At 47.8% G+C, this 26,430-nt stretch overlaps 1 protein-coding gene across 1 annotated transcript in view; it reads left to right on the forward strand.

The window, feature by feature from the left end:
- LOC115472526 (degenerin deg-1-like) overlaps positions 1–26,430 on the forward strand; it is a 217,745-nt gene that overhangs the window by 16,989 nt on the left and 174,326 nt on the right. Inside the window, exons 2-3 of the mRNA XM_030206818.1 lie at positions 14,867–15,081; positions 15,951–16,081. Coding sequence (XP_030062678.1) covers positions 14,867–15,081; positions 15,951–16,081 — 346 coding nt within the window. The remainder of the gene's footprint in view (positions 1–14,866; positions 15,082–15,950; positions 16,082–26,430) is intronic.

The raw sequence follows: 26,430 nt of genomic DNA on the forward strand, positions 1-26,430 counted from the left end.
ATATTTTTCTCAGCCCCCTCCTCACTGTGATTCAGAACTGCTCCTACACTCCACTTTATTATGTGGATGATATTCAAATCTTCTTTAAGGTCACAGACACATCTCCTGTCACAATCCTCAATAATTGTCTCATCAAGGTTTTTTCATGGCTTAAATCCAATCTTTTTTTTCCTCAATATTGCTATGTGTGAAATAATTCATTTTTCACCTCCTGATCATTCACCAGTACCGGCTCCTTCCTTAGAAAGCATTACCCTATCATTCAAAGACTTTCAAGATCCTGAAGGTTACATTTGACTTGGCTTTAATCTTCAAATCTCACATTGATTCGGTTTTTCATGCCTCTTTTTTTTTTGCTCTTCATCATCTTCAGTCTGTTCGCTCCATTCTTTCTGCCTCCCTTTTTACGACCACTTATACAAGCACTGGTTATATCCCATTTGGACTGCTGTACCTCTCTTTCTCCGAGGACAAGCAGGCTGCTTGTTCTCATGACTGGGTGACGTCCACGGCAGCCCCAAGGAACGGAAATCTTCCTAGCAACAAACGTTTGCTAGAGCCTTCGGGCATGTGCAGAGGCAGCCATCTTCCCGCCCGTCGCGCAAGAGTCCCGATCAGTTCTTTTCTTTCCACGGTAAGGGAGAGACTGCTTGCGGTCCCTCTCCATGTGCCCTGAAAAAAAGCCTTCATTTTTCGCCATTTTTTTCTGCTTTTTCTTTGTTTTTCCGCTCACTTGAGCTGTTTCCTTTAAAAAAAAAAAAACAAACAAACCCGAACCTTTATTTCTTAGATTTGTTCCCTCTAAGTTTCTTTTCGTTTCTGTCACGGCCCTCTTAGGCCGCGTGTTCGGGTTTCTCATTTTTGTGCCCTTTTGTTTGGCACCATCGAGAACTTTGACTTTGCCGGCGCTATTTTTCCGTCCATGACATTGAGGATTCCCAGTGGCTTCAAGAAGTGCGGTCGGTGCAGCCGGTCAATCTCAGGTACCGATCCCCACGCGTGGTGTATCCAGTGTCTTGGGCCCGACCATCGCCCAGACACATGTAAGTTATGTCTCAGCCTTAAAAAGCGTACACAGGCGTCGAGACAAGCTCAGTGGGACCGTCTGTTTGGAGCTTTGCCTGGCACTTCGGCGTCAACAGCGGTACTGAGGTCGGCGACGTTGATGTCGGCACCAGAGATGACATCGACATCGAGAGCGCAGGTAATGGCTGTCCGGAGACCGTTATTAAATGGACTTGGGGAAAATCCACTATTTCTGGGATAAGCAGTATAAAATGTTTTGTACATTTTTGGGATCTTGCCGGGTATCTGTGACCTGCATTTGCCACTGTTGGAAACAGGATGCTGGGCTCGATGGACCTTTGGTCTTTCCCAGTGTGGCAATACTTATGTACTTATGACCATCACACGCTGGGAGCAGTGAGCCATCGAGTGGGTCTCCACCTGCCTCGAAGACTCCTGCTGTGCAGGCCCACCAGGACCGACCACTCTCGGACCCGACCCCGAGGAGGCTTGTGGATTCCACGTCCTCTTCGTCGGTACCGAGGAGCACCGACGACGTGCTTCGAGCGAAGGCTAAGAAGCACCGTCATCGGTTCCCTTCCAGACACAGTACCGGGAGCTCCGGGACGTCGAAGGATTCGGCACCCGTGAAGCGTCAATGTCAGGATGACGGCTCGCCCTCCATTCAAGAGGTGTTGGTGCGTCGGTCTTCAGACAGCCCGGTACCGCCTCCTCGTCCTTTGCAGATTCTGCCTCCGACTCCTGCACCGGCCCCACAGCCTTTCCCGACAGACACTCTGGACGAGCGCCTTTGAGCCATTCTTCCAGGTATTCTGGAAGGGCTGCTGCGTCAGCCTGTTCCGGTATCAGGGGTGCTTGCGCCCTCGGTGCCGTTGATGGAAGCGGCAGCTGGCTCAAGGCCTGTGGTGAGGTCTCCGACGCTGGTACCGCTTGCGGCGTCGGCTGTCACCCAGGTTGACTCCCTGTCGACATCGCTGGAGGGAGCTTCATCGCCGCCGGCACGGGAGTCGACTTCTCGGCATCACCATCAAGGACGGGGTTCCTCGGCGTCCAGATGGGCCCGGTTTCGGACTGCAGTCAGAGAACTCTTGTCCGACACCGAGGAGGATGACTCATGGGATGACGAGGAAGATCCCAGGTATTTCTCTTCTGAGGAGTCTTGTGGTCTTCCTTCTGACCCCACTCCTTCACCAGAAAGGAAGCTTTCTCCCCCGGAGAGTCTTTCTTTCTCATCATTTGTCTGGGAAATGTCTGTGGGCATTCCCTTCCCTGCGGTGTCTGTGGATGAGCCAAGGACTGAGATGCTCGAGGTCCTTGACTATCCTTCGCCACCTAAGGACTCATCCACTGTCCCTTGGAGTGGAGGAGTAGCCTAGTGGTTAGTGCAGCGGACTTTGATCCTGGGGAACTGGGTTCGATTCCCACTGCAGCTCCTTGTGACTGTGGGCAAGTCACTTAACCCTCCATTGCCCCAGGTACAAAATAAGTACCTGTATATTTGTAAACCACTTTGAATGTAGTTGCAAAATACCACAGAAAGGCGGTATATCAAGTCCCATTTCCCCCTCCCCCTTTACATAATGTCCTTAAGGAGACATTGTTTAGGAACTGGATGAAGACACTAACTAATCTCACCATTCCCAAAAGAGCTGAGTCCCAATATCGGATTCACGGAAAACCTGAGTTGATGAGGACGCAGTTACCTCACGACTCTATAGTTGTGGATTCCGCTCTCATAAGAGCAAGGAGTTCTAGAGATTTTGCCTCGGCACCCCCGGGACGAGAATCTAGAACCCTAGACTCTTTTGGGAGGAAGGCCTATCAGTCCTCTATGCTCGTGTCCAAAATTCAGTCTTACCAACTCTATACGAGCATTCACATGCGGAACAATGTGAAGCAACTGGCAGACTTGGTGGACAAGCTCCCTGTGGAACACGCCAGGCCTTTTCAGGAGGTGGTCAGGCAGCTGAAGGCATGTTGCAAATTCCTGTCCAGGGTTGCTTACAACACTTTTGATGTTGCATCCAGATCCGCTGCTCAAGGTATTGTGATGTGCAGACTCTCATGGCTGCATGCCTCTGACCTGGATAATCGAACCCAGCAGCGGCTTGTGGATGTTCCTTGCCGGGGGGATAATATTTTTGGCGAGAAAGTCGAGCAGGTGGTAGAGCAGCTCCACCAGCGGGAAACCGCCCTTGACAAACTCTCCCACCGGGCATCTTCAGCATCTACCTCTACAGGTAGACAATTTTTCTGGGGAAGGAGGACTGCTCCCTATGCTTACAATAAGCATAGGTACAATCCACCTTCCTGACAGCCTTCTCAGGCTCAGCCCCAGCATGCTCATTTGCGTCAACAGCGTGCGCCCAGACAGGCCCCTACAGCTCTCCAGCAAAAGCAAGGGACGGGCTTTTGACTGGCTCCATATGAGCATAACCGCTCTCAAAGTACCTGTGCCGGACGATCTACCGGTCAGGGGGGAGGCTCAGATTTTTTCACCAAAGGTGGCCTCTTATAACCTCCGATCGGTGGGTTCTCCAAATAGTCCGGCTCAGATACTCCCTCAATTTGATCTCCAGACCTCCAAATTGTCCACTGGGAGCTCAGTCCTTCAGCTTCCAGCACAGGCAGGTACTTGCAGAGGAACTCTCCACCCTTCTCAGCGCCAATGCGGTCGAGCCCGTTCCACCAGGGCAAGAAGGGCTGGGATTCTATTCCAGGTACTTTCTTGTGCAAAAGAAAACAGGGGGGATGCGTCCCATCCTAGACCTAAGGGCCCTGAACAAATTCCTGGTTCGAGAAAAGTTCAGGATTGTTTCCCTGGGCACCCTTCTTCCCATGATTCAAACGATTGGCTATGCTCTCTGGACTTGAAGGATGCTTATACACACATCCCGATACTTCCCGCTCACAGGAAGTATCTTTGATTTCGTCTGGGGACACAGCACTTCCAGTATTGTGTGCTGCCCTTTGGTCTTGCCTCTGCGCCCAGGGTGTTTACAAAATGTCTGGCAGTGGTTGCAGCATCGCTACGCAGACTAGGGGTGCATGTGTTCCCTTACCTCGACGATAGGCTGGTAAAGAACACCTCCGAGTCAGGAGCTCTACAGGAGATACTAGGATTTGTTCTAAATTATCCAAAGTCCCATCTTCTTCCAGTTCAAAAACTAGAATTTATAGGAGCTCTGCTGGACTCACAGGCGGTGCATGCCTATCTCCCCGAGGCAAGGGCAGACAACCTTCTGTCGCTTGCTTCCATGGCCAGAGCGTCTCAGCAGATCACAGCTCGGCAGATGTTGAGACTGATGGGCCATATGGCCTCCACAGTTCATGTAACTCCCATGGCTCACCTTCATATGAGATTGGCTCAATGGACCCTAGCTTCCCAGTGGTGTCAAGCGACCGGGAATCTAGAAGATGTGATCCAGCTGTCCACCGATTTTCACAACTCCCTTTGGTGGTGGACATTTCGATCCAATTTGACCTTGAAACGCCCCTTTTAAATTCCTCAGCCACAAAAGTGCTGACAACGGATGCATCCCTCCTGAGGTGGGGAGCACATGTCGATGGGCTCCACACTCAAGGTCTTTGGTCCCTCCAGGAAACAGGTTTTCAGATCAATCTCCTGGAGTTACGAGCGGTCTGGAATGCTCTAAAGGCTTTCAGAGATCGGCTGTCCAATCAGATTATTCAAATTTGGACAATCAGGTTGCCATGTACTACATCAACAAGCAGGGGGCACTGGATTTCGCCCCCTGTGTTGGGAAGCCGTCCGGATGTGGCTTTGGGCACACCAGCACGGCATGCTTCTCCAAGCCACGTATCTGGCAGGCGTAAACAACAGTCTGAATGACAGATTGAGCAGGATAATGCAACCTCACGAGTGGTCACTCAAGTTGAGTGTAGTACACAAGATCTTCCGAGCGTGGGACACCCCCTCGGTGGATCTTTTTGCCACTCAGCTCAATCACAAGGTCCCTCAGTTCTGTTCCAGACTTCAGGCCCACGACAGGCTAGCGTCGGAAGCCTTTCTTTTGCATTTGGGGAAGGGCCTTCTGTATGCTTATCCTCCCATACCTCTGGTGGGGAAGACTTTGCTGAAACTCAAGCAAGACCGCGGAACCATGATTCTGGTTGCGCCTTTTTGGCCGCATCAGATTTGGTTCCCTCTTCTTCTGGAGTTGTCCTCCGAAGAACCGTGGAGATTGGAGTGTTTCCCAACCCTCATCACTCAGAACCAGGGGGCGCTTCTGCATCCCAGCCTCCAGTCTCTGGCTCTCACGGCCTGGAAGTTGAGAGCGTAGATTTTGCTTCCTTGGGTCTTTCTGAGTCTCCCGAGTCTTGCTTGCTTCCAAGAAAGATTCCACAAAGAGTTGTTACTCTTTCAAATGGAGGAGGTTTGCCATATGGTGTGACAGCAAGGCCCTAGATCCTCATTCTTGTCCTATACAGGCCTTGCTTGAATACCTTCTACACTTGTCAGAGTCTGGTCTGAAGACCAACTCCGTAAGAGTTCATCTTAGTGCAATTAGTGCTTTTCATTATCGTGTAGACGGTAAGCCTATCTCTGGACAGCCTTTAGTTGTTCGATCCATGAGAGGTTTGCTTTTGTCAAAGCCCCCTGTCAAACCTCCACCAGTGTCATGGGATCTCAATGTCGTTCTCACCCAGCTGATGAAGCCTCCTTTTGAGCCACTGGATTCCTGCCACCTGAAGTATTTTTTTTTTTTTTATAACATATTTTATTGAAAATTTTGTTATTTTTACATTCCACTGGAAACATCATTGCACATATTGTCTCCTCAGGGTTAACAAACAACCTCATTGTAACATTTATTTTAACATTCAAATACTATAGATAACCCTTATCACATCTATTCCCTAATTCCCATCTCCCTTCCCTCCCTCCCTTGAAATTCCCCTCAGCTTGGTAACCAGATTCTCTCTCTTTTCTCTTCGTATGGGCTCCATACTTTTTGGAACATCCCCAGTGAGCCCTTTTTCATTGCAGTCAATTTTGTCATTTGATATATATATTCTACTTTATACCCCACTCTCCGCAGGAGGGGGGCCTCCAGTGATCTCCAAGCTCTCGCCAGTTGCATCTTAGCCGCAGCAAATATTATAATTGCTAGTTTATGTTCCTGTACCTTTGTTTTTTTGGGGCGGGCATGTAGCAGGCAATATTCTATTTGTCGCGTATATCCCCCTGTGCTCAAGTCATTAACTACTTTAATTATCTGCTCCCAGTATGTACAGATCTTGGGGCACTCCCACCAGATGTGTAGGAAAGTTCCCTGGCCTCCACAATTACGCCAGCAATTCTTAGACATCTTCGGGTATATCTTATGTAGGCGTACTGGTGTATAGTACCACCAGAATAATATCTTATATCCATTTTCAATCACCTGTTGAGTAATTGACGTGTGCAATAAGAATCTAAAACTGTCCGCCCACCATTTTATGGAGAAGTTTTTTTTCATAGCTTTCTCCCATCTGTCTGTATAGAATGTTAACGGGGAGGACAAGAGTAAAAGAGCTTTGTAAAGTCTAGTTATACATCCCTTCCCTCCCCCCTCTCTTAACGCCCGTTCTAAACCCGTCTCAGTTAGTTCTAATTCATCTCTAGCTTTCCTCTGAATGTAGTTCCTTACACAGTGATAATATACAAGATCCCTGTCAGACAGATCATATTCTTCTTTTACTATCTCAAAATCTTTTACCGTATTCTCCTCCCATAATTGCCCCAGCTTATATAGACCTTTTCTGGCCCACAGCTGGTAAGCTTTTTCTTCCTTCCCCAGAGGGAAGCCAGGAGCTTCACTTATAGCCGTTTGCAGAAAGTATTGTCGTTCAGGAAACACTTTATTTCTGATTTGAAGCCATGTAGTAAGTAGGTGGGCCATTCCCACTGGCAGACTGCGACTTGCTGCCAGTATCTGTTGCTTTGGTCCCCACAATATATTACCTAAAAACTTCGTGCCCATCCATGCTCTTTCCCAGTGGAGCCATTTTTTATTGTTACCGGGCTGCCATTCGGCCAAGATTTTCAACTGGGCCGCCTGATAATATAGGTAGAAATCAGGGACTCCCATCCCCCCTCACGTTGATGGATGGTGCATTGCCCTCCTACGTACCCGCGGAGGTTTCCTTTTCCAAATATATGCAAATATTTTCCTATTTAATCGCTGAAAGAAGGTGTGTGGTATAGGTATCGGGAGGGCCGTAAACATATACAGTAGCTTGGGCAGTATGATCATTTTTATTGCATTGATTCTACCCGACCATGATATTGTCATATCTTCCCATCTATCTAGTTCCAAAAATAGTTCTTTAACCTTAGAGGGATAGTTTGTTTGATAAAGCTGGTCAATTTTCCCTGTTATCTGGATACCCAAATACTTGATAGAATTTTGTGCCCATATAAATGGGTATCTTTGCTGTATCTCTTGAATTTCTCTCTGGCCTACTGATAGATTTAATATCTCAGATTTTGCCATATTGATCTTAAATCCTGACATTCTCCCATATTGTGCAATTACTGGCATCAATTTCTGCAATGAGCGGACTGGGTCAGTGATAGTCAATAGAATATCATCCGCAAAAAGCATTATCTTATGTTCACGTGCACCCCTAACCACTCCTCTAATGCCTGTGTGTTCTCTGATAATTCTGGCCAAAGGCTCTATTGTTAAAGCGAACAATAAAGGTGAGAGGGCGCATCCCTGTCTCGTGCCTCTGTAGAGTTGCACCGGATTGGATAACCCATCATTAATTTTTAGTAGAGCTAAGGGTTTATCATATATAAGGCTTATCCAGTTATCAAATCTCTCTCCCATATTCATCTTCAATAACAGGGACTGCAGGAAGGCCCAATCCACACGGTCAAAGGCCTTCTCTGCATCTATTGACAGCAAAAGCGCCGGTTTCCCTTCTTTCTCAATTTGTTGGATCACATGTATTAGGGTTCGTATATTGTCACTACCTTGGCGTCCCTCAATGAACCCTACTTGGTCGCAGTGAATTAGGCGAGGCATCAGCCCCCTCATTCTATTGGCCAAAATTTTGGTGAAAATTTTATAATCATTGTTTAGTAAGGATATAGGCCTATATGATTCACACTGTTGCGGATCCTTCCCTGGCTTCAAGATCAACACTACCTCCGCCACTCTCCATGAGTATGGCAATGAGCATTCCTCGTCAAAGGATCTAATCGCTTTTAATAGCAGGGGGGCCAGCCACTTCCTAAACATCTTGTAAAATCTTATTGGGAAGCCATCTGGGCCTGGTGCCTTATGTGCAGGCATCCCATCTATCGCTTCCTCCACTTCTTTTATTGATATTGACGCTGAAATGCCCTCTCGATCCTGCACTGAGATTTCCTGCATATCTAGATCCTTTATATATTCTTCCTGCCCCTCCCTACTTGCTGTTTGTTCTTTTCCATATAGTTGGCCATAGTATTCCCAGAAGGCTTTTTGTATATCCTCTGAGGAGGATTGTATCTCCCCTCTTGCAGATTTTATAGCAGCTATGGAATTACGCTGCGCTCGTTTTTGTAGTTTACGAGCTAATAGTCTGCTTGCCTTATTCCCAAATTCAAAGTGCTCTTGTTGAGCTGCCTGTAACTGGATTGCTATATCAGCTAGCTGTTGTTCATTTAGTTTCCTACGTATTTGTTGTATCTCCCCTTCCCGCTTGCTGTCCGTAGGATCTGCTTTATGCTTTTTTTCCAACTTATCTAACTGCTGACGTAGGGTGGCCTCTGTTTTCTTCTTCTCCTTATCTATATGGGACTGCAAGGCAATGATATGGCCCCGTACTACTGCTTTCATACCTTCCCATACATTCACAGAACGTGCTTCTCCATTATCATTTAACATAATATATTCCTCAATATATTTTCCTATTGCTTGTGCATGTTGGGGATCTAGTAAGATGGCTTCATTCATACGCCAATTCTTATAGCCTCTCTGCTGTTTCAACAGACTAAGCTCTACTCTAACCGAGCAATGGTCTGTCCACGAGCAGGGCTCAATCTCCACTTTACTTATTTTACCTCTGAAGGCTTTCTCGCCTAACCAGTAATCTATTCGTGAGTATGTTTTATATTTGGGCGAGAAGTATGTATAGTCCCTTTCGTTCCCATGGATCTCTCTCCAGATGTCTATAAGATCCTCTCGGGCCATCCATTCATCCACCGCTACCCTATCTCTTTGGGCATAACCTGCAGTCTTCCCTGAATTATCTACCTTTGGATTTAGAGTAATATTGAAGTCGCCTCCAATCAATAGAAGGCCCTTGGCTTTTTTCTGAATCATCTCCTCTAATTCCATTATAAATTCTCTTTGATTTTCATTGGGAGCATAGACATTTATCAAAGTATATTGCACATTAAACAGTGTAGCCACAATAATCAAATATCTCCCTCCCGGATCCCTTGTTATTTCTTGCACATTCCATGGGCACGCACTGGAAAACGCTATTAGGACACCTTTATTTTTGGTCTCTGCAATATTAGATGCGTAATATATTGCAGGGTATTTCTTATGTTTGACCAATTTTTCATGTCCCCGCTTCAAGTGCGTCTCCTGGAGAAGTATAACATCCGCTTTCAGACGCACCATTTCTCTGAACATCTGATTGCGTTTCTGTGGAGAATTAAGTCCTCTCACATTCAGCGTTACACAATTAAGAGCCATATTGATTATGTTTATATTGTTCACATAGCCTCCATTCTCTCTGCCTTCTCAATAGCCCTCTTATTTCTATTGTATTATATCTGGTTACCATTCCCATCTTTTTCCCCTGCATATTTTCCTCCCCCCCTCCCCTCCAATCCCTTTTAAACATTTTAAGCACCTCTCTCCTTTTAATTAGGTAGGTGCTACCCGGGAAGGAAGTGACTTCTCCACACCCTATTGTCCTTGTTTTCAATCTTCAACCCTGACTTATATCTATATACATACTAGGTTGAGACTTAGCACTATATATCACTTCTCACATTATTCTATATTACTCAGCCTCTTATACCCATCGGTCATTTTATCTGTCACTTCAGCAAACTTAGTTGGCTTTAATTTCCATCATCTGGCCCAGTTTGATTCAGACCTGAGGCTTTCAGGTCAAACGGTTTGCTGATTGTTGTCTCTGTAGCCTGTTACGACCAGCTCGCTGCCATTTTGGCTGGGTGGCTTTTCCTCCCGGAAATCCTCTGCCCTCTCTTGTGTTCGCGGTCATCTCAGCTAGCCCTTCTGGAAAAATGAGCTGTGCCTCCGCCAACGATCGAATCTGTTGTAATTTTCCTTCCTTATAAAATATTAGCGCAAAGGGATGTCTCCATCTATAGCGCAGGCCCAACTCTCGTAGTTTAGCTGTAACCGGTTTCAAATCAGCTCTCCGTTTCAGAGTTGCAGCCGCCAGATCTTGATATATCTCTATACGATGAGCATCCCATTTGAAATCTGCAGTTTTGCGGGCTGCTTGTAATATTTTCTCTTTCATCTTATATTCACTGAAGCACCCGATTATATCTTTGGATATATTTTGTCTTGACGGGCCCATTGCCCTATGTGCCCTTTCCAGTTTAATGTCCTCCGGATTTATCTCAGTTCCATCTGTCGATAATAGGGCGCTGACCATTTTTTGTATCATTAACTCTGCATCTTGGTAGGCGGGAGTCTCCGGCAGGCCCCGAAAACGTAGATTGCATCGCCTCCCTCGATTTTCCAAATCCTCCATCTTATCGTTAATTTGCTGTTGGCCCAGTCTGAGATCGGAGATCTGTAGATCTACTGCTGTCAAAGCCTCCGTTTGATCTTCCATACGCGTTTCGACTTCTTCCACTCTTTGTCCCAATTCCTTAATTTCTCCTCTCAAACTGGCTCCCAGGGTCGTAAGTTCCTCACGAACCACTTTTAGGTCGGATCTTATTTCTTGCAGCCAGTCTCGTAGCTCAGGCAGGATTTCTCCCAGTCTGTCCGTTTGCTCTTGGGAGGAGAATAATTCCATCGCCGTGTCTTGTGTGCACGAGGTCTGCGCGGTTCGATCCGCCATCTTTTTTTTCTGCCCCGCATTGGCTTCAAATGCGAACTGGGTAAGATTCACCGCTCCTCCGTTCGCCTGCATCTCTAATATATCTTCCCCCGATTGGGTTATTGCTTTTTCCTTTAGTAAGCTATATATCAGCCTCGCTGGGAAAGAGACAAAGTGCTTTTCTTTCGTGGGTGTACTGGAGCCCTTCGTTTAGGCAGCCATTCGGTCCGCTGACGTCCCTGCCACCTGAAGTATTTGACCTGGAAGGTCATTTTCTTGGTGGCGGTTACTTCAGCTCGTAGAGTCAGTGAGCTTCAGGCTTTGGTAGCCCATGCTCCCTATACTAAGTTTCATCCTCCGCACGCACCCTAAGTTCTTGCTGAAGGTGGTGTCGAAGTTCCATCTTAACCAGTCAATTGTCTTGCCAACATTTTTTCCCCGTCCTCATACCCGCCCTGCTGATTGTCAGTTGCACACATTGGACTACAAGAGAGCATTGGCCTTCTATGTGGAGCAGACAAGCCCCTTCAAACAGTCCACCCAAATGTTTGTTTCTTTCGATCCCAACAGAAGGGGAGTTCCTGTCGGGAAACGTACCATTTCCAATTGGCTAGCAGATTGCATTTCCTTCACTTATGCCCATGCTGGTGTTACACTCCTACCTTGCTGTTCCTGGTGGCGGCCATATTGAGAGGTTCATCTGAGGGGTGGCCATCTTGAGAGGCTCATTGATATGAGTTCCTGAAATCAGCCATCTTGAGAAGAGAGCATCTGCATCGGTTTCTGAGGGGCAGCCATCTTGAGAGGCTTATTCCTATGGGTGTGCCCAATGAGGTTCCTTGCCTGTCAGCTGTGGCAGGGATCTCCTGATGAGAGGCCTATTTAAGAACAGAACACTGTCAACAGTTTGCTTCGGCTTCTACTTTGGTGGAGTTCGTGGAGTTTCCTGTTGTTTTGCGGATTTGATCATTGCCTGAATCCTGACCACCTCTTTGTTTGCTGCCTGCCTTGACCATTGCCTGAATCCTGACTACTTCTTTGTTTGCTGCCTGCCTCGACCATTGCCTGAATTCTGACTACTTTTTTGTTTGCTGCCTGCCTTGACCATTGCCTGAATCCTGACCTCTTCTTTGTTTGCTGCCTGCCTTGACCATTGCCTGAATCCTGAATACTTTGTTTGCTGCCTGCCTTGACCATTGCCTGAATTCTGACTACTTCTTTGTTTGCTGCCTTGTGAGGTCTAATTGACCTTTCTTTGTTGTTTTGAGTGAGCCTGGGGGCTAGGGATACCCAGTCGTGAGAACAAGCAGCCTGCTTGTCCTCGGAGAAAATGAAGATACATACCTGTAGCAGGTATTCTCCAAGGACAGCAGGCTGATTGTTCTCACATACCCGCCCACCTCCCCTTTGGAGTTGTCCTTTTTTTCTCTTTGCTTTCTTATTGAACTGATCAGGACTCTCGTGCGACAGGCGGGAAGATGGCCACGCCCACGCGATGGGAGCCTCTGCGCGCGCCCGAAGGCTCTAGCAAACTTTTGTTGCTAGGAAGATTTCTGTTCCTCGGGGCTGCCGTGGACGTCACCCAGTCGTGAGAACAATCAGCCTGCTGTCCTCGGAGAATACCTGCTACAGGTACATATCTTCATTTTTTCAAGGCTACCTTTACAGAGTTTGAAGCATCTACAACTTATTCAGTCAACTGCAGTTAAACTACTTCACAATGCACAACGTTTTGAACACATCACTCCTCTTCTGATATCTGAACACGAGCTTCCTATTTCAACCCACATAAAGTTCAAGATTCTACTGCTGGTTGATAAATCTAGAGCCCCTTCTGCCCCTCTTTATCTCAGTAGGGTTCTTATTCCATACTGTCTTTTATGTTGCCTTAGATCAGTCGATAGTAATCTTTTGTCCTTACCACCACCTTCTCTTAACCATCTTACTTACACTCGAGATTCTGCCTTAAGATATCTAGGCCCTAAACTCTGGAATGAGCTCCCGCATCAGGTTCAGGATCAACCCACCATTGCTTCTTTCAAATCAGCCTTAAAAATTCAGCTTTTCAGAATTACATTTGCCTTACCATCATAATCTTTCCCATCAGCTCTCGTATTGTGAATCTCTGCCCTTCTTTCTCCCTTCCCTCTATTCCCTCTTCACTTCTGGTGTGCTTTCCTTCCTCCAATTCCTTTTCCTCTTTTCTTTCCTTTTTTTCTTTTCTTCCTTCTAAGTTTTTAGTTTTTTTAAACTGTTTTTTGTTTTTTGTAAACTGCATTGAAGCCCATGTTAGGCTGCATGCAGTATATCAAGCATGTGAAATAAATACATAAAATAAACTACATGAAAGTGTTTCGTAAAAACAAGACTCACTATGCTGGGTCAGACTAATGGCCCATTGAGCCCAGCATCCTGCCTATGGTGTTTCAGAAGCCATGTTTTCATCTGTTAAGACACTGCATTGATACCCAGATTCTCGAAACTCTGGCACTGTTCAGTACAGCGCTGGAAAAATACCGCCACAACAGTGCGGAAAACAGCTCCCTAATGCTCAGCGCTAATGACATGCAAATGTAGATGCACTGTTCGCTGAGCATTAGGGAGCTGTTTTGAATTCTATTGGAAAATTGTACCTGGGCAAGCAATCAAGAGCTGTGCATTAAGCACAGCACTTGAGCATATGCCCCGGTGCAATTCAGAAAAAAAAGCCCTGACCTGTCAAACCTGGTGGTCCGGTGGACCCCAGCCTCCCCCCCCCCAAAAACACTCAAATCCTAGTTGTCCAGTGGACCTCAGACCCCCCCCACCCCTCCAAGGACATAGGGGCCTTGTGGTCTGGTGGATCCCAGACCCCCCACCCCTCCAAACACTAAAACCCTGGTGGTCCAGTAGACCCCAGACCCCCCCAAAAAATAAAACTGTAGTGGTCCAGTGGGACCCCTGGCCATGCCCCCCATCCTGAAGACTAGCCCTGTTGGCCTAGCGGTGGTTCCCCAACCCCCTCCTACCTTGATGAGGGAGAAAGGATGTAGTCCTAGTCTCTCCTCCTGCCAGGTGAACCATAAAATGGCAACGCCCTGCCCTGCCTGGTGCATCCTGGGATGCACTGGGCAGGGCTTAGGTAGTTAAGCCCCACCCAGTGCATGCCAGGATGTACCAGGCAGGTCACCACCATTTTGATGTCGCATCTGGCAAGAGGATGGACTAGGACTCTGTCCTTCCTTCTTCATCAACATAGGAGGGGGTTACGGGGGCCACCAGAGCTATTCTTTGGGATTGGGGCATGGCCAGGGGTCCCACTGGACCACCATGGTTTTATTTATTTTTGCAGGTAGGGGGTATGGGGTCCCCTGGATCACCATGCTCCTACATCCTTGGGGGGGGGGGTGGAAGGTCTGGAATCCACTGGACCACCAGGGTTTAGTGTTTGTGGGCTGGAGAGTCTGGGGTCCACCGGACCACCAGGGCTTAGGTTTGACAGATCAGGCTTTCTATTCCATTTCTGCTCAGCACAACCCTAATGCCAGCTTCAAGCTGGCATAGGGGTTGCAGTGAAAGGAGCACACTTGTTTGGCACACTGTCCACTGAGCATTGAGGAGGAATAGTTGATGACCCATTTAGCATTCATTTGCATGCTCACTGTGCTCAGAGCTGGTGAGTTTATTTCACACGCTTGCCGACTCTGAACATTCTGCAGTAGCAAGTATGGATGCTAGTCCAGCACTAATGGCCTCTAGCATCCACATTTACTTTTTGAGCATTGGGGCCTCAGCTAATTATCATGGAATCTTCTTATTGTATCAGGACTCTGGCCTGGAGATGGCTCATAGGCGTAACCGTTCTCACATCTGGAACTCTTCAGCTGACTTTCCCGATGAGTATGTCCAGTATGCAGGGGCATTCAAGAAATTTGCCTCTGAATTCAACCAGCTTTCAGATGAGCAGAAGACTGAGATGGGCCATAACCTAGAAGACATGCTGATCTTCTGCAACTTTCATGGTCAAGAATGTAACACAAGGTGAGAAGTGGAGGGGGAGGGGCTTGGGGTAAAAGCAAGAGTGGATGGTGAGAAATATGGAGAAAAAAAGGAGGGAGACCAAGAGAAGGCATGAAAGAGAGCAAAATAAGAGAAGATGAAGAGATGAGGGATGGGGATAAAAAGAAGGAAGGAAAAAAAAGAAGAGTAGGTTGGAAAAGAAATGGGAAACAGGAAGTATAAAAAAAGAAATGAGAGGTGGTGGGGTAAAGTCTTTTCTAGCCTAGAGGGTCATTGTTATTCACATTTTCAGACTTTAATAATAGACTGAACAAAATACAGTGTTTCAGGTCCCCTTCCTTGCAAGTGAACAATGGTTTGGGTAAGAATGGCAGCTCTATCTCACCTCCACATACACTACGAAGTTTCTTTTAACATACAGTGTTGCCTGGCAGTCTGTAGGACATTGCTTAAAGGTAAAGTAATCTCTTACATGTCCAATACTATGAGTGAACATGAACACAGCTCTGTAGCATTTTTTCACAAGAATGACTTGTAATGAGTGTATATGACAATCTTTTTGTAACATAAAGTGGTCTTATTTTAAATGTTTTAACAATACTGCTCACATGGATCCAAAGCAAACAATCCTCATTCACCAAGTGGTCCCCATCTGTTGGCCCATTGCATCCTAATTGTTTGTGTTACACAGGAGTTAGAGAATGACTGACAGCTTGCATTTTCATATAGAAGTTCATTTTATTCATGTCTCTAAAGAAAGGGGCCCGTGATAATAGAAGTACACTCATATTAGTGGAGAAAAGAATGTGACTTCTATTCTTAGATGAAATTAGTATATTGTATCATCGCAAGATTTGCCTAGATTATGTTTCTTTTCTGTTCTTTTTTAGTTTCTTTTCTAGATTCATTAATTATAAATTCGGAAACTGCTACACCTTCAACTCCCAGAAGACCACAGATGTAGAAGGAAACTTAATCAGCATTGAGGCACTTAACATCACCAAAGCGGGATTTATGTATGGTAAAAATATTTGATCTTAAGCAAATGTGATTTTCTCTGAAGTGTTTACAGTGAGTTGAGTCTCAGTTAAATTTCCAGTAGCCAGTGGCCAATACTTCCATGTAAAACATTCTGGTACCTTGGCTCACCCATGGAAAGTACAGTCACACATTTATGCCTGTTGACTTACATTTGGCACACATTTATTGCCAAAATGAATATGTGATAACTGCAAAACTGCAATATCGTCTGCAATAAAATAACATGTATTAATAGCATTAGTGTGTACTAGCACATATTAATAACTCTAGCTAATAGTAACAGTCCTTGGTTGGGGCATCATGCACCAGGGATCATTCTGGCATTCTGCAGTCATGGGTGTGGAATCCGTCTACTAGATGCCACCATTCATAATGAATATGACTTATTCGGGGGCTGTGAACATTGCCTCCTTAGCATCCCCAGCCCTAGCCATGGAAAACAGAAGACCTAAACTGAGCCACTGGGCCAACCCTCTTTGAAACATTTCTGATAGAATGCATTTAACTGATTTTGGCAAATAAAAATAATTACATCTTATATTAAAAAAACACAAAACACTTAAGTTGAAGACACTGTTGGGTCAGTTTTCAAACAGGATGTCTAGTGACATCCGGTAATGTGGCCAAAGTATAAGTTTAGATTAGGCACATTTTCAGCAGTGCTGCAATTATAGGGAGGCAATTCTATAAATTGTTTATCCACTCCTACCCTAGCTGAGATAATATTAAACCATCTCTGACCTCATGTGGAACTTTCTTTAAATTAGTCACCTTAGTTTCTAACTCTTCTGATTCTCTTACCTATCTATATGTTCCATCTTTGCTTTACTCTTCACTATCAATTAAAATGTTCTTTTACGTATTGTGTTGACATTGTAAGTAGTGTGCTATGCCATACTTTTTATTGTTATTTGAATATTTTTCTGCTGTAATTGCCTGTTGCTCATGTTTGATCTTTTCTTACTGTACACCGCCTTGAGTGAATGTCTTCAAAAAGGCGGTAAATAAATCCTAATAAATAAATAAATAAAATAAAGGTCATGAAAAATTGTCCCCCTGATATTCAGCACTATTTAACCAGTCAGACGGCTGCTGACTGGTTAAATAGCGCTTAACCTGCTATCTACAATATTCAGCGGGGGATAACTGCCTGTCCCCTGTTGAATATACCTGGTTAGCAGCTAGCAGATACCTGGTTATATCGCCCGATATAACTGGCTGTACACTGATTTTTAAACCTGGTTTCGTGGCCATATTTGGCCACTTGAAAACTTGGTATATCTTTGACAGCTTAAAGATAGCCGGCTAAGGCTGAATGTCGATATAGCTGGTGGTCATCTTTAAACTGGCCAAACATAAACTGGATATTCAATGCCGGTCACTGGAAACAGCCCGGCATTGAATATCTGGGCTCAGCGTTGACCATGGGAGTTAGCTGATCTAACTTCTGCAGTCTGAATTTCAGCCCCTAGGTGCCCAGAATCTGTTTACTAAGATAGTACTCTATAACGGCATGTGGATGCCTAAGTTGGTATTTGAGTGCCAACATTTAAGCACCAATACTTACATCATATAAAAGGCAGGTAGTAAATGTTGTCACCTAGGCACACAACTGACAGTATTCAATAAGTTTGGCACCTAAGTGTGTGACCTGCCCATGCCCCACCCACATGCACACACCCTTTGCATCAGTGCTTTTTTTGTAGAAAAAAAGGTGCCGTTACTAATTGTGGGCGGGGTCAGCACATACGGCCCCACCCCTATTATAGCCCCACCCACATTAGCCACACCCCTTATGCCAGCAATGGCGCATATAAACAGACATCATTGAAAATATTATACTAGTATAGGAGAAAAAATAATGTGATTTTTTTTCATTATAAATAATTTCTGTAAGCTGTTACAACTCCAGTATACCCAGTGCAAAATAAGACAAATTCCAAACACTGAAATGAAAATAAAATGATTTTGTTGGGATCTGTAAATACACCTTTGATACAATAAAAATATTTTCCAAAAAAATGATTTTTTTTCTACCTTTGTTTTCTGGTGACTTTGTTTTTCTCTCCATATTGGTCCCAGTCTCTGATTCTGCTGCTCTCTATCTGTTCTCTTAACTCCATTTCCAGGGCTTCCTTTCCATTTATTTCTTTACTTTCCTCCTTTCTTCTTCATTTCTTGCCCTGCATCCATAAGTAAAATCTGGGTCCTCCTCCATGGAACTGACTGGAGGAGGTATAACGTGGATCCAGCCTATTTTGTCCATCCATGTGCAGTTTTTCTCCTCTCTTCCCTTTCCCTCATCTCCATCCATGTGCAGCTTCTTTTTTCTTTCCTCCCCTCCATCCATGTCCAGCACTTCTTCTCTCTCCTGCCCTCCATCCATGTCCAGCACTTCTTCTCTCTCCTCCCCTCCATCCATGTCCAGCATTTCTCATCTCTCTTCCCTCCTCTGTATCCATATAAAGCAATAATTCTCTCTCCCCTCTCCTCCATCCAAGTCAGCATTTCTCCTCTCTCCTAGCCAACTCCTCCATCCATCCATGTCCAGCAATTCTCCTCTATTTCCTGCTCTCCTCTCCATCCATTTCTAGCATTTCTCCCCTGCTCTCCCCTCTCATCCATGTCCAGCAATTCTCTCTTCCCTGTCCTCCCCTCCCTGCCCAGTGATTCTCCTCTCTCCCCTCCATGTCCAGCAATTCTCTCATCTCTGTCCTCCCCTCCCCATCCAGCGATTCTCCTGTCTCCCCTCCATGTCCAGCAATTCTGTCTTCCCTGCCCTCCCCTCCATGTCCAGCAATTCTCTCATCCCTGTCCTCCCCTCCCCGTCCAGCGATTCTCCTCACTCCCCTCCATGTCCAACAATTCTCTCATCCCTGTCCTCCCCTCCCCATCCAGCGATTCTTCTCTCTCCCCTCCATGTCCAGCAATTCTCTCTTTCCTGCCCTCCCCTCCATGTCCAGCAATTCTCTCTTCCCTGTCCTCCCCTCCCCATCCAGCGATTCTCCTCTCTCCCCTCCATGTCCAGCAATTATCTCATCCCTGCCCTCCCATCGATGTGCAACAATTCTCTCTTCCCTGCCCTCCTTTCTCCCCTACCCTGCCCTCCCATCGATGTCCAGTAATTCTCTCTTTCCTGTCCCCTCCTCCCATGATTTCCAGCGATTCTCCGCCTCTTCCCTGCCCTCCCATCGATGTACAACGATTCTCCGTCTCTCCCCTGCCCTCACCTCTCCCATATCTAGTGATTCTTCGTCCCCCAGCCGTCCTACTTCAATGTCTGCCAGCCAGCGTCAGACTCAGAAGCGAACGGTGCAGGCAGCGATTGGCTGGCAGCATCGTAGCTTCCCTCTACGAGTCCCGCCTACAACTTCCTGTTTCCGCATAGGCGGGACTCGCAGAGGGAAGCTACGATGCTGCCAGCCAATCGCTGCCTGCACCATTTGCTTCTGAGTCCAACGCTGGCTGGCAGGCAGTGAAGGAGGACGGCTGGGGGACGAAGAATCCAGTGGCGTAGCCAGACAACCAATTTTGGGTGGGCCTGAGCACAAAGTGGGTGGGCACAAAATTTTCTTTCTCCCCCCTCTCCCCCAGCACTTCCCCAACTCAAAATATAAATACTTTAGCTGATGAGGATCCCCAATGTCTGTCAGCTGGGGTCCTCCACTAGAGATGGCCAGAACTCCTCTCCGCCAAGCCCAGCAGGCAGCAGCAATTCCTCGAGCCACTGATGCCAGCACCCCATACATGCTTAGTTGTCAGTGGCTCCAGGATGCTGCCCCCATCTGCCAAGCTTGGTGGAAGGCAGCTCTGGTCAGCTTCGGAAGAGATCCCCAGCTGGTAGGGCTTGGGGATCCCCACTAGCTACAGCAAGGGTCAGGGCTGCTGATAACCATGCTGGTGACCAGGGCAGAAAATAAAGAAGCCCCTCCCCAATTCCCTCTCCTCTCCAATCTCTTCATCTGCCGTTACAGTCACACTGACAGACCCTCACAAATTATAGAACAAGGGATCACAAATTAGAAATAAAAATATGTACACAAAAGTGAACTGGGAACCTCAGCATGCACTGCAACACTGGAGAAAACAAAACAAAAGCGCATTTCCTTTTCTACTTAACACAATAAAAAGACATCCACTATGCACATTTCCCAAAGCTAACATATTCCATTTAAAACATTCAAAATAAAGTGATTTTTCTACCTTTATTGTCTGGACATTTTATTTTTCCATCATGTTGGTTCCAATTTCTCTTTCCCGCTTTCCTGTCTGTCTTCTGCTAATTCTTCAAGCGGCTGTCCATTTGTCTTTTTTTCTCCTGTCATTTCATTTCCTCACTGCACCTGCCTCTGAAATATTGATCTTTCCTTCCTTCCTTTCTTTCTTTCTTTTCTGCTTCTGTACACTCAAATTCCGTCCTCTTTCTAAATCTTTTTCTTCAGATATCTATCACATTTCCATTTCCTTTCACCCACTAGGCTAGCTCTCCCATTCCCCATCTCTCTCCTTCCCAGCCTATCATTCCTTTCCATCTTCAATCTACGCACCATTACCATATTTCTACCTCTGTAATCACTGTTCTCTCATTTATTTCCTTGCCATCGCCACTCGCTGGGCCTCTTCCCCACGCTTTCCACCATTCCCAGTGTCTCCCTCCCTCCACCCTTCCAGCCCAGAATCTGTTCCCTCTTTCTCCCATCCTCACCCTCATAGCCTGATATCGCCCTATCCCTTTTACCACCAGCATCTTCCTGTCCCATCTCTCTCCCCTCTCCTCCTCCATTGTTCAGCATTTTGCCCTTTCTCTTCCCTACCATCCATTGTCCATCTTCTCTCCCTGGATCCATCTTCCCTCTTTCTCCCCTCCCCCGCTTGTGCATCTCTCCTTTCCTCTCCTCCACCTTCATGTCCAACTTTTCTCCCTCTCCCTGCCTTGAGCCCCTGGTCTAACATCTCACAACCCCCCCCCCCCCCACACACACACACACACAGCATCTCTCCATATTTCCTTCCCCTCACCTCAATGCCATGTTCAACATTGCCCCTCTCTTCTCTCCCTCCTTTTCTTCCACGTCCAACACTTTTTTTCCTCTCTGGTCCTTTACCACTCCTATGCAGCCTTTCCCTCCCTCTCCCCATCCCATCCCACCCCACCCCACCCCTATCCAACAATTCTCCCTCTCTTTCCCCTTGCAGCATCTCTCCATCCCTCCCCCATATCGAACAATTATTCCTCCACCCCATCTAGCACTACCCTGTCTCACTCCCTACCCTCATCCCAAGTGCTCCTGTCTCTCCCTCTCTCCTTGATCCCTCAAGAAAACCTGCCAGCATGCTGTAGGTTTATTTCTCTCCCTCCCTTCTCCCACTCACTGACATACTGCACATTTTTCCCCTCTCCTCTCCCCCAGCCAACCGCTGCAGTTTTTGCTCTCTCCCACCGCCCAGCCACCCGTGACCCGCCAGCGCGCTGCAGGCCTTCTTTCCCCTCACTCCCCTTCCACCTCCATCCATCGGGCGGCGCCGCGATCTAACTCTGCAGCAGTGCAGCGGAGCCGAGCCGCTACGTGCCTCCTTCCTTCCGGCTGGCTTCACATTCTCCCGTCCGAACTCTCTGAAGAGGAGGCGGGGCCAGTGCCGTGGCGGAAGAAGCATATTTTGTAGCAGTGTGCGTGTGGATTGCCCTGGCGCCACGCGGCTCTGCTGAAGCAGCTAACACACAGCTGCCCGACGACGCGGATGACGGGAGGGAACGAAACCTGCGTGCTGGCGGGTGGCTGGGAGGAGGGAAAGCGGAAGTGATGGTGATCAGCAGCAAGGGAAAAATAGAAGTTGCTTACCTGTAACGGTAGTTCTCCTTGGACAGATGATCTTGCAGCCACACAAGTGAAGTTATTCCCCCATGACGTAACGGACCCGGACATATAGCAAAGCTTAAAGCTTTAAATGAAACGCAGTTTACTACGCCTGCGTGCAGCTTCCCGCCATATCTCCCCCCCATAACCCCTCAGAAGTCACCGCCCCTTTCCAGTTTGGTAAAAGAGCTAGCGGCAACTTAAGGGAGGGTTGGGAGGGATTGTGTGGCTGCAAGATCATCTGTCCAAGGAGAACTACCGTTACAGGTAAGCAACTTCTATTTCTCCCTGGACAGATTCTCTTGCAGCCACACAAATGAAGATTCCCCAGCTCCACAGGTAACAGGTGAACAAGACGCCCCTGCGGGCATACATGGTACTGTAAAGGAACAGAGAAAAAAGGTAAAACTGGTACCTGTGAGAGGAGGAGGTGGTAGTTGACGCCTCAGGACACAGAAGACAGGACCGCCTGGCCGAACGCCGCATCAGTAGCTGAAGCGGAATCCAGGCAGTAATGTTTCACAAAAGTGTGCACCGTGGACCACGTAGCTGCTCTGCAAATGTCCTGCAGGGAAGTTCGTTGCAGATGAGCTTTCGTGGCCGCCATGGCCCTCAGATTATGAGCTGTAACATGCGGAATCTGTGAGGGAGTGGCTGCGGCGAGCTGGTAGCATAAGGTGATACAGTTCGCAATCCACTGGGATAGAGTCCCCTTGGTTACTGGCCTTGAGCAGTGAGGGGAGCGGAGTGAAAGGAATAATTGAGAAGGCCTATTGGTGCCTTTAGTTCTATTCAAGTAGATGGTAAGGGCTCTCAGGCAATCCAGCGTATGAAATCTCTTATGGTCCTCGGAAACATGTGGAGGAGGAAAGAAGGTAGGCAGCATGATGACCTGATTGAGATGGGAAGGTGAGACCACCTTCGGTAGAAACTTCGGATGAGTACGGAGCACAGCCTTATCGTGTAGTAGTTGAGTATAGGGTGGATAGTGGACGAGAGCCTGGATCTCGCCGATGCGCCGTGCCGAAGTCAACGTGATCAAGAACAGTGTTTTCCAAGTGAGATATTTGAGGTCGGTAGACTGAAGTGGCTCAAATGGAGAGGCTGTGAGTGCATTAAGTACTAGGTTAAGGTCCCATGCCTGAGTTGGAGGGCGAATGGGAGGATAGAGATGCATGAGTCCTTTGAGAAAACGTTTCACCACAGGGTGCTGCATGAGGGATAAGTCATCCACCGGGTCATGGAACACCGAGAGAGCTGAGAGATGGAGCCGGATGGAGGAGTAAGACAGCTGTGACTCTGAAAGATGGAGCAGGTAATCCAAGACGCGGGAGAGAGAAGCGTTGGCAGGGTGGAGGTGATGGCCGGAACACCAGCTAGAGAACCGCTGCCATTTTGCATTGTAAGACTTGAGAGTAGAGTCCTTCCGGGACGCGAGGAGGACCCTCAGCACTCCGTGTGAGAACATCAGGTTGGAGTGGGGCTGATCCGCCAGGCCATGAGGCGGAGGGATGCGAGGTTTGGGTGCAGAAGACTGCCCTGCTGCTGTGTGAGAAGGTCCGGTTCCAGCGGCAGCGGAAGTGGAGGGCATGTCGTGAGGTTCAGGAGAGCCGTGAACCAGGCTTGTCTCGGCCAGTACGGAGCTATTAACAACAGAGATGCTCCGTCTGACTTGGCCTTTTGGATTGTCTTGGAGATGAGAGGGATTGGAGGAAATGCATAGAGGAGGCCCTCTGTCCACGGAATGTGAAAGGCATCTTCTGCTAGTCTGTGCTGACTGGGAAACTTGGAGCAGAATCTGCGACACTTGGCGTTGAGTGGGGATGCGAAGAGATCGACGAGAGGGTGACCCCACTTGTCGAACAGATCTTGCGTAACAGTGGTCTTGAGTGACCACTCGTGCGGTTGTAGTTTCCTGCTGAGCGAGTCTGCCAAGGTATTCTGCACTCCGGGTAGGTAGGAGGCTGAGATGGTGGACCGAAGCTTCAGGACCACCTGCCAGAGATGTAGAGCTTCCCGGCACAGGTGTCGGGAGCCGGTGCCGCCTTGCTTGTTGACATAGTACATGGCCACCTGATTGTCTGTCTGCACATGAATCCGCTGTTGCGAGAGGTGTGGCTGAAAAGCTTGAAGCGCTAGTCTGATGGCTCGCAACTCTAGCAGGTTGATACTGTATGTGATTTCTTTGGGCGTCCAAAGTCCTTGAGTCATGTAGGAGCCTAGATGCGCTCCCCACCCTTGCTTGGAGGCGTCGGTTGTTAGATAAACGGACGGTAGGGGAGGGCGGAAGGGCATACCCTGGAGGAGATGGGGGGCGTGGGCCCACCATTGCAGCGAGGTCTTTAGACTGTGAGAGAGTGGTATCTTGGCAGATAGCGGCTGAAGAGCTTGGATCCACCTGTCCCGGAGGTGCCACTGTAGGGATCTCATATGGAGCCTGGCTAGCGGACGTACTGGAATGGTAGCTGCCATGTGGCCCAGAAGCACGAGTAACGTTCGGGCAGAGGTGACTGAGACCTGGGTTAGGTGGGCGATGAGGATGGAAATCCGTGTGGCCCTGTTGAGGGGCAAAAACGCCAACATCCGCGGGGTCTGGAGGACCGCTCCTATGAACTCGAGATGTTGCGTGGGAATGAGGTGAGATTTGTCCAAGTTGATGAGGAAACCCAGAGTCTGGAGAAGTGAGGTGACCTTGTCGAGAGAGTGGAGGGCCTCCTGAGCTGTTGGCGACGCGATGAGCCAGTCGTCGAGGTAAGGGAAGATTGTGATCCTTTGCTGGCGAAGGTGAGCGATGATGGTGATGACACATTTTGTGAACACTCGTGGTGCTGAAGAGAGGCCGAAGGGAAGGACTCGGAATTGATAGTGGTGAGAGTGGACCTGAAAACGCAGGTAACTTCTGGACGCTGGGTGGATTGGGATGTGGAGATATGCATCCTGCAGGTCCAGGGACACGAGCCATGCGTTCTGATCGAGCAGTGGCAGAATCATTTGGAGAGTCGTCATGCGGAACTTTTCTTTTTTTAGAAATTTGTTCAGGGAGCGTAAGTCCAGAATAGACCGCAAACCGCCGTTCTTCTTCTGAATAAGAAAGAACCTGGAATAAAATCCCGTATTCTGGGAACATTCTGGTACCGGTTCGATTGCCCTGATGCGCAGGAGGCGGGAAATCTCGCCGTGAAGTAGGTGGACGTGAGACGAAGGAACCTGTGAAGTGACTATGCGGGGGAGAGGTGGGAGGGTCGTAAAGTGAAGTAGGTACCCCTGGTTGACAATGGAGAGGACCCACTTGTCTGATGTTATCGGGGGCCAATGAGGGGCAAAAAACTGAAGACGACCTCCCACCGGTAGCTGCATAGCCATCTGCTTGTCAAAAAGAGGACAAGGGTTTGGGCGCCGTTGAGGGCGCTGGCTTGGGTGCCCTTCGCTCACGATATGCTTTCTTAGACTGTTGAGGTCTATGTTGCTTGTTGTTAAACTTGTAGTTTGTGTTGTATTTATTGAAGGGGTACTGTCGCCGAGGTTGATACCTCCTCTTAGGCGTGCCATAGGACGAGCGATGAAAAGAGGACCTGGGCTGATTGATGTTGTCCTCTTCCAGGGTGTCCAGAGTGGTGCAATCTTGTTTGATGTTGTCGATGATATCCTTAACTCCGTCACCAAACAGGTTATCCCCTGTGCAGGGAGCATCAGCCACTCTGTTATGAACGTCCTCCCTTAGGCCAGATGCTTTTAGCCACGCTAACCGGCGTGTGGAAAGGCCTACCGCGGCCCCTCGGACCGACGTGTCATATGAGTCGTGGGCGGCTCTAATTAGATTGGTGGCGGATTCCTCCAGATTTTGAAGCAGTGGCCGGAATTGAGGTTGTAGTGCCGCAGGGAGGGAATCCAGTGCTCGTGAGAAGTTGTCTAGTATGGTGAATTGGTAGTCGGTGTAATGGAAGATGTGAAGCCCTATGCGGGCATTGAGCATGGAGCTTTGATACATCTTCTTACCCATGAGATCCATGAGCTTCATGTCTTTCGTTGGTGGAAAATTTGAATGGTCTCGTGAGCTTTTGTGTCTACGCATGGCGGACTGGACCACTATGGAGTGGTGAGATAGTTGTGGCTTACCGAAGCCCCAAGTATCTTGGACTTTGTATTTCGTATCCAAACTCTTCTTGGTGGGGAGAGATGTTAATGGGGTAGACCACACTAACTTGTGCTGGTCCGCCAACACTTCGTGCAAAGGCAACGTGATAATGTCTTTCGGTGCCTCCTTATAGCGCAGAGCCTGTAATTTTTTGGATCGGGGATCCGGTTGAGAAGAGGAGGAAATCCCCAAGGCTGCTGCCAATTTCATGAGAAATTTTGGATAGGAAGTATCCTCTGGTTGAGATGATTTAGATGGTAGCGGGGGAGAGGGGTCAGAAGGTAGACCCGGAGAGCCCGCGAGGAGGTCGGAGTGGGCGTCCGGAGAGGAGGATCTGGA

The sequence above is a fragment of the Microcaecilia unicolor genome, chromosome 6 (genome assembly GCF_901765095.1).
Source record: "Microcaecilia unicolor chromosome 6, aMicUni1.1, whole genome shotgun sequence".
Classification (NCBI taxonomy): Eukaryota; Metazoa; Chordata; class Amphibia; order Gymnophiona; family Siphonopidae; genus Microcaecilia; species Microcaecilia unicolor.